The sequence below is a fragment of the Lissotriton vulgaris genome, chromosome 4_1 (genome assembly GCF_964263255.1).
Source record: "Lissotriton vulgaris chromosome 4_1, aLisVul1.2, whole genome shotgun sequence".
In the NCBI taxonomy this organism is placed as follows: domain Eukaryota; kingdom Metazoa; phylum Chordata; class Amphibia; order Caudata; family Salamandridae; genus Lissotriton; species Lissotriton vulgaris.
The window spans coordinates 685945673-685963587 of record NC_141691.1 but is presented as its reverse complement, the minus strand read 5'-3'; the positions used below and the strand labels follow the sequence as shown (position 1 = coordinate 685963587).

General features: G+C 44.6%; 1 protein-coding gene across 1 annotated transcript in view; it reads left to right on the top strand.

The window, feature by feature from the left end:
- SPMIP7 (sperm microtubule inner protein 7) overlaps positions 1 to 17234 on the top strand; it is a 232824-nt gene extending 215590 nt beyond the window's left edge. The window contains exons 8-9 of the mRNA XM_086966844.1: positions 11242 to 11346; positions 16770 to 17234. Coding sequence (XP_086822970.1) covers positions 11242 to 11346; positions 16770 to 16914 — 250 coding nt within the window. The 3' untranslated portion in view covers positions 16915 to 17234. The remainder of the gene's footprint in view (positions 1 to 11241; positions 11347 to 16769) is intronic.
- The last annotated feature ends 681 nt before the right edge of the window (positions 17235 to 17915 follow it).

The following is a 17915-nucleotide window of genomic DNA, read 5'->3' as shown; positions in this document are numbered from 1 at the left end:
GGTGAACAGAGCCCTTGCAGGATTTGAGGGCGTAGTGCAGAAAGTCTTACACTGGACTCTCTGTTCAATCGGCAACCAGTGAAGACGGCAGAGAAGATTAGAGGCATTGTAGTGCTTTGGTAGGGCAAAAAGAGTGCCGGATAGCACATTCTGTGCCCGTTGGAGTCTTTTAGTTGTGGATTTAAGAGCCCATTGCAATAGTCTAATCGAGACTTCGCTACAGATTGAATGCTCGTTTGGTGGGTGGGTGCATCGAAGTATGCCAAGATGGGTTCCAGGCCGCGTAAGAGGCCAAAACAAGCCCCCACCATTTTTTTGCATGGTTCTCAAATGCGAGGACATTTTCCAACAGGACCCCTAAGTTCTTGACCACGGTTTTTGGTAAGGGGGGTACCTAGAGCTGTAGGCCACCATTGGTTGTCCCATTGATGGGTATCAAGACCCCTCAAGAGCACCTCAGACTTAGCATATTTAGCTTTCCAGACACAAGACTAATTGGTCTACCTCTCCAGGCGCAGAACGTATAAGAACCCATTCCGGGTTGGAATTATCACTGGAATTAAGGTGGGGGGATCCTTTATGGTACCTAGTACAGCTTATTAGAATGTACCGACTGCTACTCTTTAGCTGATGTGCCCTTTTCTGTTACTTAGAGACTACTTGAAACTGACCTCAGGTATCGTATTATAACAAAATACGTTCTTTTATACATGTTTGATTACACAATATAGTCAGCATGTATTTACTATTTAGTAACAGCATGAGGGAGCACTACTTCGCAACAGATATAACAAAATAGATTACTAAAACTAAACAGGTTGATTGCATGCCCGCACCTTTCTAACTACAGGATTACTCCTATAAGGGAGTCTCAAACACCAACTGTACCAGTAAGTTTTATAGGTAATAACATAAACAATTGGGGGCTTTGCTTGTTCTTTCTTCCCCCATTGATATATGGAAGCACAAAGAATTTGTACTAGAAGCATGTACAACACCAGTTTCACATGGATTTCCAAACAGTTCTATCCACTTTTTTGAAATTCACACAATTCACAGGTCACCTTGTCAATAATTTGAATAGTAATTTTTTTTTACTACCATTGCATTCACGAACAAGAACCTGTTGATATATTCACTTAGCTCTGAAGAAGTTGCGGGGTAATCCCCTGTAACATCAACGAAACACATGTTGGTTAAGAAGGCTTAAAGATCTAGAATTTAAGACATCTGAAAATATAAAGACAAGCATCATTGTGATATTTTATGTAACTTTATGTATTTACTTTTGAACGTGTGCTGAGGATTTTTATATATTCGATTACATCATTCGCTTTCAGCATTCCAGACATCAGCTAAGACATACAGGGTATGGGGACACAGAGGATACTACACAGATTCTTTAGAAAATGCATCACAGCCTTCAAAATCACCAGCCCAAATTATTCAGTAGGCAAATATTCTGAGATGCATAAGGTAACATGGGATAGCTCAACAAGAAGCTCACATATCTCCCAACTAAATTTAACATATTAGTGGGCTTTTTTATGTCCCTGTTGGGGCAGAAAAGTCCCTAGCATGGTAACAGACATTCACCACTGCCCTGAGTTGCCCAACTGCAGTGATGTTTGGATCCCTGATGATGAAGTTTGTTGTCATGGGCGAACAGATATCATGCGTGTGCACTATGACACAGGTCTTTCTCACAGATTATATTCTTGTTGAACCGGAGAGGGTGCCCACAATGCTACCCTCAAAGTGATGAAAGGGTACCTCTTTTGCCAGATGTTAAGTGGCATGAGCATGGTGGTGGTAGCTAGGAGTCTGCTATAAATTCCTCATTGCTGGCAGAGTGGCAGAGTTTAGGCCACTACATTGTGCATGTAATGCAGAGTTCTGGCCAAATTCTGCCACTTTTTTCACACACATGGTTCGCCAATGGTAAGTTGGCGAGTGCGAGCAAGAATTGGCATCCCCTAGCATGATCTTCAGGTATTAGGTGGGCACCTGGCAAGATTTTCTCAACGTGGGTAGTTGTGACCGTTTATGGTGAGAAAGCTGCCACTCTAGTAAAAAATCTACTTGAGCAGCAGCAAAGAAGCAGCACTCACTGGAGCACCGCATGCTGCAGTTCGCACTGATTTTGCAGTGTTGAACAATATCAGCACAAGCAGCGTGACGTCGCAATTTTCACCTGTTTGCAGAACTCTGCCGAATCTCAGAGTTTTCATATAATTCCACGTTATTCCTTGGAGTGAAACTCTACGAGTTCCACCCACCCCAAGTGGTAGCATAGCGTGATCAGTAGGAGTGAACAGCCCCTTTCACATATGTCGTTTGAATGAGGCCTATTGGCTTACACATGGATTTCCGCACAGTGCCATTCACTTTTTTGAAATTCACACAAGTCACCGATTAATTTAAAAAGTAAGTGTTCTTACTACCATTGCATGCACGAACAAGTACCTGTTTATATATTCCCTTAGCCCTGTAGGGTAATTCCCTGTAACAGCGATGAAACACGTGTTGGCTACGAAGTCTTAAAGATCTTGAATTAAGGGCATCTGAAAATATAAAGACAAGCATCATTGTGATATTTTATGTAACTTTATGTATTTAATTTTGTATGTGTGCAGAGGATTTATATATATATAGCATAAGTGGTCTGCTGGCCCCATGGTTGGGGATCTGGTGTTTTTTCCCTACCTTATGCACCATGCTAGATTACCTGCCATAACTGATTTATACCAGCCTAACTCCGTGTGAAGCGGTTGCTCCAGCCTACCTCCCGACCTGCAAGTGCTATAGTGGTATCGTAGCGCTGCCTGTCCACACTGCCATTCATCATATTGATTCTGCACCCGATATCCGGCGTAGCGCTCCGCATTGCGTTATTTGTTTACAATATTTTATTCGACCTGTGTGCATAGCGCTGCTTATTCGCACTTCGCATTGCTTTCAGTGTTTATAATATTTTCAATCGACCTGTGTGCATAGCGCTGCTTATTCTCACTTCGCATTGCTTTCAGTGTTTAGATTACTTTAACTGACCTGCGTGCGTAGCGCTGCCTCTCCCCCACTGCCATAAACTTAATTGAAACTGACTTGGAAGCCGGTCTGTGGCATAGTGCTCCGCATTACTTTGCTCAGTGATTTTATCAATATTGTGTGCTCCACCGCTAGATCGCACTAGTCGCATTGGCCCCTAAGCACAATTGCTGCCTGATTGTTTGAGCCCATAGCGTCCTGTTGTCCTTGTTGTTGTTGCTTCCACCATTTTGTTGTGCCTGCAGTCCGTCCCTCCCCCTACGCTACCGCCTCCCAGCTCCCCCTCCCACCCACGAATCACCAGGAACAGCCCGGCTGGGGAGCCTCTGTGACCAGCCTAATTCCGTGTGAAGCGGTCGCTCCAGCCTACCTCCCGACCTGCAAGCGCTATAGTGGTATCGTAGCGCTGCCTGTCCACACTGCCATTCATCATATTGATTCTGCACCCGATATCCGGCGTAGCGCTCCGCATTGCGTTATTTGTTTACAATATTTTATTCGACCTGTGTGCATAGCGCTGCTTATTCGCACTTCGCATTGCTTTCAGTGTTTATAATATTTTCAATCGACCTGTGTGCATAGCGCTGCTTATTCTCACTTCGCATTGCTTTCAGTGTTTAGATTACTTTAACTGACCTGTGTGCGTAGCGCTGCCTCTCCCCCACTGCCATAAACTTAATTGAAACTGACTTGGAAGCCGGTCTGTGGCATAGTGCTCCGCATTACTTTGCTCAGTGATTTTATCAATATTGTGTGCTCCACCGCTAGATCGCACTAGTCGCATTGGCCCCTAAGCACAATTGCTGCCTGATTGTTTGCGCCCATAGCGTCCCATTGTCCTTGTTGTTGTTGCTTCCACCATTTTGTTGTGCCTGCAGCCCGTCCCTCCCCCTACGCTACCGCCTCCCAGCTCCCCCTCCCACGCTCCGCCCCCCTCCACTTCTCCACTTATGACAGATGCATCAACGCGCAGCGTCCACGCGCAGCGGTCGTGCCCCAGCCGCGCCAAAGGTGCACCAAAGGTAAGCCCGTCTACGCCCGTCCGCGCCTGGACCGCGCCCAGCGCCAGACCCCCTGCCCCCCGCCGCCCCCAACCCACTAAAATCACATATGATGCCGCTACTCTCCTCGCCCTCAACCCTGGACGCTCTCCACAATGCTGCGAAGCCACCCCAGGACGTACTCACGGCCCATTCGCCTGCCTCTCCTGCAAGTTCAACTGCTTCAGGACCCTCACCAACTCCACGTCCTCCAAACACAACTCCGACTCAAACCGCCTAAATTGCATCCTGCTCAACACCCGCTCGATCCACAGACACGCAACAGAACTCTGGGACCTAATCGACTCTACGTCACCTGACGTCGCCTTCCTTACTGAAACTTGGATGAACACATCATCAGCTCCCGACATCGCCATTGCCATACCGGACACTTACAAGATTAACCGCAAAGACCGCACCAATCAAACAGGAGGAGGCATCGCCATCATCCACAAGAACAACATCAAAATCACAACCAGCTCCGACGATAACCTTGCAACCGCCGAACACCTCCACTTCCAGATCCACACCGACCCCAGGACCACACTGAGAGGCACCCTCATCTACAGACCTCCAGGTACCCGCACCCAATTCAGCGATGACATCACGGACTTCGTCAGCCCACACGCCCTAGCCTCCGAGAACTACATTCTTCTAGGAGACCTCAACTACCACCTTGAAAACAAACACGATAGCAACACCACCACCCTTCTGGACAACCTGGCCAATCTCGGACTCAAACAACTTGTGGATACCTCCACCCATGTAGCCGGACACACGCTCGACCCTATCTTCACATCCAGCAAGCACATCTCCTTCGATCGCACCACAGCTCTCCACTGGACGGACCACAGCTGCGTTCACTTCAGCTACAAAACCTCCCTAACCCACAATCGCCCTTAACCTATTCCTAGGAGAAACTGGAACAAAATCACCTCCGACCAACTCTTCACATCACTCAACCTAAACCCCCCCACCCTCTCACTGGACCCAAACGAGGCGGCCACCAAACTCAAGCTATGGATCACCCACAGCGCTGACGAATTAGCACCCCTGAAAAAGCACCAGATCAATTCAACCAGCAAAAAGGCCCCCTGGTTCAATGACGACCTTAAAAAATCCAAGAAGCTATGCCGCACTCTGGAGAAGATATGGAGAAAAAACCCAACCCCAGACAACATGGCCTCCCTCAAGTCAGCCACCCGCAAACACCACCAACTGATCCGATCCGCTAAGAAATCAGCATTCAAGGACCGTCTCGACAACAACAATCATAACAGCAAGGAACTCTTCAACATCATCAAAGAATTCACCAACCCCACCGCAGCATCCAACTACATCACTCCCTCCCAAGACCTCTGCGACGCGTTATCCTCCTTCTTCTACAACAAAATTGCCGACATCCACAACAGCTTCGAAAATTCTCCCAGCGATCAACCCTCCCCACCCCCCTCAGTTCTCCGACAACTAACAACCTCAACGCCTGGAACCCAATTACCACTTAAGACACCATTCGCCTCATGAACTCAATCCACTCTGGCTCGCCCACCAACCCTTGCCCCCACCACATCTTCAACGAAGCTGACTCCATCATCGCACCCCATCTCCGGGATGCTCGTTCAACTCTGCCACCTTTCCTGAAAGCTGGAAACACGCCGAACTCAGCGCCCTTCTGAAGAAACCCACAGCAGACCCCTCTGAACTTAAAAACTACCGTCCCATATCCCTCCTCCCATTCCCGGCTAAAGTCATCGAGAAAGCCGTCAACAGCCAGCTCGCCGCCTTCCTCGAATCCAACAACTCCCTTGATCCATCTCAATCCGGGTTTCAAGCCAAACACAGCACCGAAACCGCCCTCATCGCAGCGACCGACGACATCCGATCACTCCTGGACAATGGAGAAACAGTGGCCCTCATCCTACTCGACCTTTCCGCCGCTTTTGACACAGTCTGCCACAGCACCCTTATACATCGCCTCAGCAACATCGGCATTCAAGGAAAAGCCTTGGACTGGATCATCTCATTCCTCGCTGGAAGAACTCAAAGAGTCCGACTTCCCCCATTCTACTCAGAGGCCACCGAAGTCATCTGCGGCGTACCTCAAGGATCCTCACTCAGTCCCACCCTCTTCAACGTCTACATGAGTCCTCTCGCCTCCATCGCGCGCCATCACAACCGCAACATCATCTCTTACGCCGACGACACCCAGTTGATCCTCTCCCTCACCAATGACCCCAACACGGCCAAAACCAATCTTCACGAAGGCATGAAAGAAGTAGCTGAATGGATGAAACATAGCCGCCTAAAACTCAACTCAGACAAAACGGACGTACTCATCCTAGGATCTTCCCCCTCAGCTTGGGACGACTCCTGGTGGCCTTCAGCGCTGGGCGCAGCACCCACACCCACAGACCATGCACGTAACCTTGGCTTCATCCTAGACTCCTCTCTCTCGATGTCCAGACAAGTCAACGCCGTCTCGTCCTCCTGCTTCAACGTACTTCGCATTCTCAAAAAGATCTTCCGCTGGATCCCGCTAGAGACAAGAAAGACTGTCACCCACGCACTGGTCACAAGTCGACTGGATTATGGTAACACACTTTACGCTGGAATCACAGCAAAATTACAGAAAAAACTCCAGCGCATCCAAAACGCGTCAGCAAGACTCATATTAGACATCCCGCGCCAAGATCACATTACCGGACATCTAAAAGACCTCCACTGGCTTCCCGTTAACAAAAGAATTACTTTCCGCCTTCTCACCCACGCACACAAAGCCCTCTACAATCTAGGACCCGAATGCCTCAACACTCGACTGTCCTTCTACAAACCCACCCGCCAACTTAGATCGTCCAATCATGCCCTCGACGCAGTCCCGCGCATCCGGAAATCCACCATGGGTGGCAGATCCTTCTCCTTCCTGGCTGCCAAGACCTGGAACTCACTCCCCACCCACCTCCGCCTTACTCAGAACCACATCTCCTTCAGAAAAGAACTTAAAACCTGGCTTTTCGACAAATAATGAACCCCTTCCCCTGGCGCCTTGAGACCCTCTGGGTGAGTAGTGCGCTCTACAAATGCCAGAACTTGAACTTGAACTTTCTTGTGATAGACCTTAGAGCGCCATTTTGCCTATTGTTTACCACCAACTGTATAACTGATGTAATATAATGTTGATGTGGAGTTGGAGCTAGGAGAGTGGAATATTTGGTTGAAAAGTGGAGTCATGACAGGATTCACCTGCTTTTACTGTAACCTAAGGGCATAACTGGATATAAAGTTCCTACCTCCTACCTGAGTTGCTCCATAGTCTTTTATGAATACTCTGCCCTTAAGCTTTAACATTTTGTCAACGTGCTGTTAATATCTGTGTGAAAATACAGCAAAACTCTGGTGGCAGTCGGGATCCATTTCTAGCAGGAGAGGAGGACTGTAGTGAGGTGGAAGATGGCCCTGTTTCCATGGGGGCCACCCTCAAATGCTATCAGCTTAGGCTGCAGGGAGAAAAGAGCCCAGCAAGGAGGGTTGGCAAGGTCCAGCAAAGACAAGAAGCCAGCTGAGGTGAGCTATAAATAAGGCTCCCGGTTTTCCGTTTAAACTGATTTTTACTTATAAATGCAGAAGGAAAACTTTTTGTCCTTTGTGTGTATTTATAAATAAAAACGGAAAAATACTGCCAAAGTGCTTCAGCTCAGGGTTGCCTGTTCTGAAACATAGAATGCAGGCTTCTCTCTGCACATGAAAGACACACACTACTAAGAGGCCGCCCTCAGCGCAGCATTTAGCACTCTCCCTTCACAGGTCATTCCTCAGGACCCGGTATCTGGCTCTCAATATAGGGCAGGTTATCGAGGGTAGCAAAGGTTCGATTCGTATTTGGCAGCAGTTACCGCTGTCCCTTATGGGCAGAATTGCAATTATTAAAATGATAATACTCCTATTGATGCCTGTATGCTTTACAGTCCTCTCTATATGAGGTGCCGGCCCACTTTTTAAAGTCCCTGAACACATTATTGATAGAATTATTATGGGGGTCCCAAAAAAGAGAGTAAGTCTTGAGACACTGCAAAGAAAATGACAGAGCGTACTTGATTTCCCACACTTGGAATTATATCACATGGCATAACAGCTCCAGCATTCAATTCATTGGCTGGACAAGAATGACAACTGGGAGAGGAAGTTGCTGGCGTGCACCTATGGGGGACACTCGCTGGCAGCATTACTAAGGATGGGGGCGAGTATCCCACGGATCGTACGATACATAATTTGGCATGTGGCACGGGTCTTGGAGCGTGTCGTTAAAAAAGTGGTGATACATGCCCGTACACCCCAGAGTTGCCCCGCTGGGTGGTACAACCATTCTCAAAAATAGCCTCCATGACGGTCCGACAATGGAAGGTGGGCAGGTGTTTGACGATGGGGGATTTGTTCCAAAACAAACAATTTACTACTAGGGAGGAAGCTGAATCACTGTTTGAGTTGGGGACAGGTCAATATCTTCAATATGGGAAGATTAACCAAGTAGCACAGGAGATATGGACTTCATCCCCTGATGAACCTGCGGTAACCAGGGTTTTGCAGGTTATGTTGTATATGGTGCAGGGGAGGCGCTTTATTACACACCTGTGCAGAGCGCTGCAGGAGGATTTGACCAGTGCACCCCTACTGGTCCAGGGTAGGTGGGAGGAGATAAAAACAGAAGCCTAACGATGAACCCTTCTTGCTAGCAACACCTAACCTCCTATCTCCCCAAGTATCTATCTTCCCCCAGACTTCAATTGGGGTTTGTGTGCACACTGACTGGCACCCACTGTAACTGTGCCTATTCCCTAGGGAACTAGATTCAAAATGAACAACCGCAAAGGTGCACCACAAAGTTTTGCAAACAACAATATTGTAAGTGTAATGAGTCGCGAGAGATGGCGTTTTCTTGTTTTTCAAAGTTCTTTATTTTCGAAATAAGCACCATACAGCTGACGCGTTTTGTCCCATTGGGACTTCTTCAGGGCTTCTAAATTGGAAGAGAGTGCTTCCAATTAAATCGTCAAAGGAAAAATTCCATACAGCTCCTTTAACCAAATGATAACTCATAAAAGATGTGGGCATGAACTAAATGTTCTAAGATGACTAATCTACGTCTGGTCTTGATGAGTACTGAGAGTGATACGGAAGTCCTAGAGTGGTGTGAAATCTCTGATGAGAGTCTTGCCACGAAGTAAAAGTGGATTTGTAGAGGATCAAGGCAATCTATATTGGCTTATACTGTCCTCTAGGTGTCCAACTCTTTGCACTATCTGGGCAGAAATGTTGAAATTGGTAACCTGACAGGTCGATCGTGATACACCGTCCTGTGGCAAAAATTCTCCAGGAAGCCCCCGTCTTAACTGCGATCCGTATTCCAGTGAGGTGGGAGGATATACTGGGGGAGTCCTTATCTGAGAAAGACTGGATTAGGATTCATGAAGGGGTCAAAAGCTGTCAACTCGAATGTCAGGTTTGAATTAGTCCAATATAATATAATAAACCAGACATACCTCACCCCCAAAACACTTAGTGGAATCTTCTCAACCAGACCTGATAGCTGCCCTAGATGTGGGGCTGCTGCCTTGGACTTAATTCACATGGTGTGGACATGCCTGATGCTGTCTCAATACTAGACCTCGGTTCTGGAGAAAATACAGGAGGCGACAGATGGTCTGTGACCAAAGGTATGCAGGAGATACTGCGGGGTCTTTTGCCCGCTCCTGAATGAAAGAAACTAAGCAGGAGGTTTGTGATGCTGGGGTTGCCATTGGCCAAACGATGGATCGCTATATCATGGATGGGTCCTGATCCTCCAAAGATTGAACGGTGGTTGAAAGATTTGGGTGAGTGGGCGGCGGCAGAAGCAGTCAGAATGAAGAGATTGCGAGGGAATGAGAAATGGAGGATGATCTGCGGGTGTGGGCGACCATGCTGGTGGATATAAAAGACCTGCAAGCCCTGACGTTAACATCCCCTATACGCAATCCCCCACATGACGGACATTGACGCATTATACCTCACTAGATGCAGCGGTAGCCATATAGTGAGTGTCAAGAACTTTGGACAATGTATGCAGGAAAGTGACACTGACAATTTGCTGACAACTTGAGGTTGGGTGGGGGTGGGTTTTGGGTAGTTGTGTCCCTATATGATTATCCTAGCTGTAAAATATAAGGTGGCATTGTGGAACGGATATATGTCTACTGTACTGTTGTGTAACAAGTGCTTGCGAATTGTTCGAGAAAATTGTAATAATTGTATACAGATATCAGATGTGTCCATATTGCTGGATGTAAGTTCCTTAAATGCCAAAAAAGAACTGTTATAAAAAAAGCATAAGTTACTACAAAAGTGCAGTTTATGAATGATGAAAAACAGTTCATTTACTCAAGTGTAAGTTACTTCAAAAGTGTACTTTGTAAATAGCAATTTGTTGTAAATTTTGTACTACTACTGTAGTACAACAAAACTTACTACAAAGTGCAGTTTGTAACTCACGCCCCTACACTTTTTTACATGACTAATTGTAAAACTGTGTGTGATACTGCACATAAACAAAACTTATATCAAAAGCAATGACAAACACATTTTTCCAAACTAAAAAAGTAAACAGCTGAACTAATCCACACTAAACTCTGATTTTATAAGCTCTCCTGACAATTACATTTCAAAAAGATCGGTTTGTTTAGGGAAACCTAGGAACAGCAAAAGATAATATTAGAAGAACTTACTTGTTTATATCCTTGTCACCACAGAGTAACGTTCTTTATTTTTATAATTGTTGCATTGTGATCAAACACCTTACACTGCATTTAACCAGAATCAAAACCAAAAGGGGCTTTTGGCTTAAGGATCAAGCAGCTGAGTACCAATTAGGAATTCCTGCTTTCTAACCACATTCGTGCTTTTGCCTAGTTTTGCTAGTTTATTGAGCTTGGCTAGTTCACATGCCTTTTGCATAGATGACACTTCTTAAAAGTAGCTCCAGCAATATATCTAATGTATCTGCAGATAAATTCTATATAAATCCTCTTAATCTGTTTTCAGGTTTGCAGAGGTTAGTCTTCTCTGCTCCTTACTGATCTCACATTTTTGTCTCCCCCCCCCCCATTTCCCTTCCTCTCTTCAGCAAGCCGAACATTCCCGGATATGCTGGTGAGGTTCATTGGCTAGCCACTGAACCATCAAATTCTAATCGCCCGTCATCAGCAGCGATCTCTAAGCAAGCAAATGGGTAAGTGCTATGCTAATAATTCAACATGTTTATGCATATTTCAGTAGGAATCCTAATTGTCTTGTCTTCATAACGTTGAACTTACAGTAATTAATGCGTTTTAGTGTACGAAACACTAGAGTACCTGCATTGCAGAAAACTGTTGCCTTGCCTTCAAGGAGGCTAGGGCAGCCATGCTTGCTCACACGGCATGTCCCATGAACAGATTAAATGACCACCATTTTCTAGAGATGGGCAATCCGCAAAATTTATATGGAGGACTGAGCCAGAATTGAGCTTGGGATCGCACTAGACTGTATAAGTTACATGGAGAGCCAATCTGCTGAAACACCCACCATGAAATTCGAGCAACAGATCACATGTAAAAACATTGAGACTTTTTAACATTTAAAAGTAGTTGATTCGTTTCTTACGCGTGTCCTCGAAGAGCTATGTTAGTTCACAGTTCAATAAGGACGACTTGCAAAGTATAACGATCACATGATTACATCCTATTTGTAGAAACAAGTTAGTTGAACCTAAATCATAAATGAGTAAAAACATTTACTGGAAGGGCTAGGTGAAAAAATTAAATAAAGGAAAACAGTAAAATCAATGCATTAACTTCTTGTCATCTCGGCTAAGGGAGGCGGGTGTCACTGGATCGGCCCTGAGTCTCCTAATTTCCTTCCTGACCGAAAGGGAACAGAGAGTGATGCTTGGGAACCACCTCTCCCCTGCCAAGTCTCTGCAATGTGGGGTGCCACAAGGGTCGGCCTTAAGTCCGACCCTTTTTAACATCTATGTGGCCCCCCTTGCAAGACTTATTAAATCTCAGGGGATGGAGGTGGTATCCTATGCAGACGACACGCAGATTATGGTCTCCCTTGCTCACACCTCGGTTAGTACATCTGCCGCCAGCTTCAGGGTCTGCATGCAGTATGTGGCAGACTGGATGACTATAAATTCCCTGAAGCTGAATGGTGAAAAAACCGAGGTGTTAATATTTGGGAAGAACCAGAATCTGTGGTCGAGCGAGTGGTGGCCTTCTTCTCTTGGCATCTGCCCCACTCCCTCCCTTTCTGCCAAAAATCTGGGAGTGATATTTGACACCTCACTCTCTATGTCCCTGCAAGTCAACAGGACCGTTGCTACCTGCTGTGGTGTGATCCGGGTACTCAACAAAATCCGTGGGTACCTTTCCCCCCAGGCGCGTAAACAGGTTGCAGTCGCCCTGGTGGGTTCAAGACTGGACTACTGCAACTCCCTCTATATGGAAGTCAACAAAGGGTTGATCCACCGTTTGCAGACTCTTCAGAACTCTGCAGCACGCTTTGTTTTGAATCTCCCCAAAGCTTCCTCTGCCACCTTAGCCAGGAAGGAGCTTCATTGGCTTCCGGTACAGCACAGAATCGCCTTCAAAATTCTCTGCCTCACCCACAGAGCATTGATGGATGGTCCTGCTAGTGCCATTGGCTCACTCCTCTCGCGCTATGTCCCCACAAGAAATCTGCGCTCTGCGGGACTCTGCCAACTAGCTGTTCCCCGCATCAAATCTGTCAGATGGGGAGCCAGAGCCTTTTCCGTCGTCGCTCCTCAATTGTGGAACTCCCTCCCCATGGAGATAAAAACTCTCCCCTCCATCGACTCTTTCAAGAAGGCCCTAAAAACTTTTTTCTTTAAGAAGGCCTACTCATGATTAACTATCACTAGGTAGGGTCTTAAGTTGCTGTATTTAATCTAGGCGCCTTGACGCCCACTGGGCTAAGTTTGCGCGATACAAGAAACCCCTCATTCATTCATGTATCAGTGTTGTTCTTCTTGAGCTAACATTAAATGCGTGGGAAACAGAGAACTCTCTTTTTTACTTTTTTAAAACTTCAACTTCAACTGTAATTTGAGTGGAAAGAACAAAATATGTTTTGGGCTTCCTTTATATTTCTACTGCCATGGGGTATGGTTAACTGTGATGGTTTAAGGATGTGTTCTATTTGTGCTCTTGTGGAGGCTGATGTTCTGTGATATAATTTTACCAACCCCAAAACCTTCGAATTATTCCCTCTGAGGAAGAAGTAATGCCAAAAAGAAATTCTGTATCAGAGGAGCCGGGTTGTGAGCAGGATTCCTCCGTAGAATATATAATATTCCAGAAAGGGAGGAGCTGTCTCCCCTGTCTCTAAGAGAAGAAGGCAGGAGGATTTGACAATATATGGACAAAAGTACCTTCAGCTGTATATTATAAGGATGTTGCCCGAGGAGCTCAATGATCATTTAGAGAAATGAGACTGAAGGCTGATGTCAGTAATAAGGTTATGGAACTCTGAGGCGACTCTCAATATCCTTATCGTGTACGGCAGGGGGCACTTTATTCGTTATAATACATGGTCACACTATCGCCGTTCCCACAACCCACTTAAAACCTTGGTGTGTAGCTCTTTCATTTGATACAGAGACCATGTTTTCAAATATGAAGTACAAAAATTGAATCTCTTCTATAAAATTACAAGACATCCAAAAAAGCTATTGGATATTGGTTGCAAAAAAAAATTTGAATTTGTAAAAATTCGTTTAAAAAACAGTTTGGAATGTGTAGAAACAAGCAGTAAGATTCTAACTTGTCTACAACTACATAAGAAGTGAAAAGTCATGTTGCCATAAATATCTTCTTTGCACTTGTCACTGTAGAGCTAGAAAAAGAGAGTAGTAAAAAAAAGTAATGGTCATTTTAGTTCTTTAAACAGCTGGTTTAATTTTGTCCTGTGATATGGCCTGCCTTTTCCCGTGGCTGCTGGCTCTGGCAGTAGGCATTGTGATGTTAGAACTCAAATGTAATACGTTATTACATTTGAGTTCTGATGTAATTTCTTCATAATTGGTGACTACACATGCTACAAATGACCTAATATTATAAAGAAATTAGAGATAGGTTTTTATACAGGGATTGCAGAATTCCATGAATTATAATGACAACATGCTGTTTCCTGATGCCATTTAGACGGTATAAAACCAGAAGCACATTGCTGAAGCTGTGGAGAAAAGACTTCATAAACGGAAATTAAAATATATGTATCTGTTTCCGGCAAAACTGAAAATTATTTTGGATGGTAGTACGTTTTGTTCACACTAATGCAACAAGTATAATCATAGTTGGGGAAAATTCATGATGATGTTAAAAAAAACGAACTTTGACGGCAAAAGTCAAAGTTTGAGTGCTGTTGATTGCCAGAGAGATATGAAATAGCCCTCACTGTAGATTGGAACATAGAGGGCAGCATTCTTTCGAGAATTCCCAATGATGCTCACCTTGATGAGGGAGTCTGAGACTGGGAAATATCGATGGAGGATGATGCATTCATGTTGAGGAAGTGGTCCTAAGCAAGGGATGCAAGTGCACTGATTATTCAAGGGCAAGTACCCCTGATGAAATCCTGTTGATGACCTCCACCAGGGCCCTATCCTAAGCTTACTTCAGATTGACCTCTGGGCAAGGTGGCCAGCCTTACACGAGCCTCAAATGCTAGCCTACTTGGTTAAATCAGTTGAGATGCGGATGCTAAAAACCTTTGTTACGAGATCTACACTTATATAAATACATTATACAACCAGGCGCAGGGAAAAAGGCCCCATCCTTCTGTAAATTCTAAAAAACTTTGGGGTATATTTACAAGCCACTATCGCCATCACAACATCACTTTGAGTTAAGCTGTGGTGGCGATAGAGGCCTCACCTGATTTACAAGGCAGTGTTAAGCCACTTAATGTGGCTTAATGTGGCCTTGTAAATAAGACACCCTTTCACGCTATGCTTAGCGTGAAAAGGGTGGGCAGTGGGTTTTGCGGTGGGTGTTCCACACATGGAAAAAGCAAAATGCTTTAGATTATTTATGTACAGGATGGTCCCCCTTCCTGCATATAAACAATCTTTTAAAAAATGACAGTTTGTGACTTCCATGTGTGCTGCATTAAATGGCATTTAAACATTGTTTATGTACAGGAAGAGGAACCTTCCTTTAGATAAACAATATTACCCCTGCATGGAGACACCCTTGCACTATGGTGCAAGGGGGCCTGCGTTGCCGCTACACTGCTAAGTGTAGCGCCAGCACAAGGGGAAACACAAGGCTGCACCATAATCTCGTAAAGATGGTGCAGCCTTGTGTTTCTGAAGTGGCGGAGTGAGGCGTTAAGCCATAATGGCTAACGCCTCACTGCGCCACACCAGTTGTAAATATCCCCCATTTTTGGCCAAAATGTCTCCCAAGAAAAGTAAAAACTCTGAATTCTTTGAGAACGCTCCAGTTATGCTGCACCCATACATACTGCTATGACCTAAGCTGATGCCTCTTTTTGCCCCTCTAGCCCATGGTTATCTCTAGGAAGTGCTTTGAAGCCTCCTTTTATCACCAGACTGAGTGTAACAATGTAGATCATGTTAACGTTAATAGTCTTCCTCTCCACCGCACCAAGATCACCTTGATTAAGCGAGTGGACCAATTAATTACTCCAGTCAAGAGGCAGCAAGCACAAATCTAGGAACTTAATCATTCACCTGCGAATCAGCAACCATTGATGCTGGAAAGCTGGCTCCTGCTGTGGCTGCTAAATACTACTCGTACCCACCTACTACCGGCAGTCCCCCCCCTCAAAAGGACGAATGGCTTTCTGTCCTGAACAGTGTTAAGCTGAATGGTAAACCTCTCTGAAAGTAAAGTCTCCAGCCACAATCGAAAGGAACATTGGATGACCAGGTCACTGCTGCAAGTGCTGTAAACTAACTCTGCATTCCCACTTTAGATGATCTACCCACCGGTCAACTCTAACCAAGCACATAGCAAATTGTAAGCCAAATGCATATGTTCATCTGCATGGTTTTCCGAAACCCCTCAACAGTTGTATGTAGGGACAATACAGTCCACTAAAGGAAAAAATATGATTACATTTTTTTGATGCAATCAATCCTCGTGGAAATTCTTGGAAAGTCATATAAATTAATGTAAAAAAAAGATAAAGCTTTAAAAAATGCCCCTCCCTACAAACTCCTTTCAGCAATTTGATAGACTAATCCGAGTGTTAAATTGATTTTCAATTCTGTGAATGAAAGCACCATATTGACTAATTTGTAAGGATGAGTATACATTCCCGTTCTCTACCTGTGAAATGGTTCACAAAAGTATATATTGACGTAATTGTTTTCCCATCATGCAATGCATATTTTTTGTGCATGTTGAAAAAAAACATGACACCTAGGAGGTATTGGACTGTCAGTCGTCACAATCCCGAGCTGTTTTACTTGGAGTGGAAGGCTGTCTGATACACTGTCTGCCCACTAAACTCTCCTACCCCCTATAGTACACTGCTCAAGTCTGCTTAGGAAGGGGGATGCTCATACCTTTCGAACTGAACCTTAGAAAAAATGTGTTTTAACCATTTTTTTTTTCGTTGCAGTGCTTGGACGTGGTCTCCGTGTTATCGGTACAGACACCTGGGACCCTTCTCTCGGATGATTACTAAAGTAGCCCCTTCAAATCCTTTCAAAGATAAGGAGGAAGCAAGACTGTGCACACAATTGACAGAAGGCACTGAAAATTAATCGTGAGAACCCCCGTATGCAAGACAGACACACCTACAAACTATGATATAAAATATGGCAAATAAATAAAGTGAAATAGCTCATTAAATATTATAACGTAATATTTTTGTCAATTACTGAATTTCATTTCACTAAAAAACATACGTACACACTACAGACAGTGGTGGAATAACACATGTCAACTAATTATTAGTAGTCAAAAAATATTTGGATTTATTACTTTGTTGTCCAGGGTATACAGCTGAACAGGTAAGGGTAAGTTCATTTGGTGTAGCCAGCATAGCACGATATTGTAATAAAGAAAACGATATATACATATGTATTTGTTTATTTGTCAACGTTCTTCATACGTATACTGTACAGTATACACAGACGCATTGCCATTGACAATCTATATGAGCCTAGGAACAAAAGCAAAAGTTACAAGACCATAACATAAACAATGTGAGGTATAAGCAACAATTTGCGAATCAAAGGTGAGGGCAACGGGCAGATGAATTAAGAACAGTCATGTTCCTGTATGCACATCTATTCACATTACACGACCAAGTACAAGTACCTGAGAAAAGTACTTGAAAGAACATAATCCAAAACAAAGTTAAACTCTACAGTACGGTGTAAACATTAGTGTCAATAAGTAACAGTTAAAAGTGTCTTGCTTCTTATAGAAAGGGCGTTGGCTTTAAAAGGCTGCTGGAAAAAATATTGTTTCAGAAGCAATTGTGTCCGCTCTTTTTAAAGGACAATGGAAGATGGAATAATGTGGAAAGAAGGGGCAATGGAGTTCTAAACCTTGGGATTGCATCTACAGAATTATTGATTCAGAGTGTGTGTTTAGTTGAAGATAGGATTCCCAGACGAGCTGCAAAGTTGACAAACCTTTTGAGAGCTTAAGTTTCTTCACCAGATGATGAGAGTGATCAGGGTGTAGATATTTAAATATTAAGCATGGGAGTTTGAAAGTAAATCTACCTTCAGTGAGAAGTCAACTCATAACAATC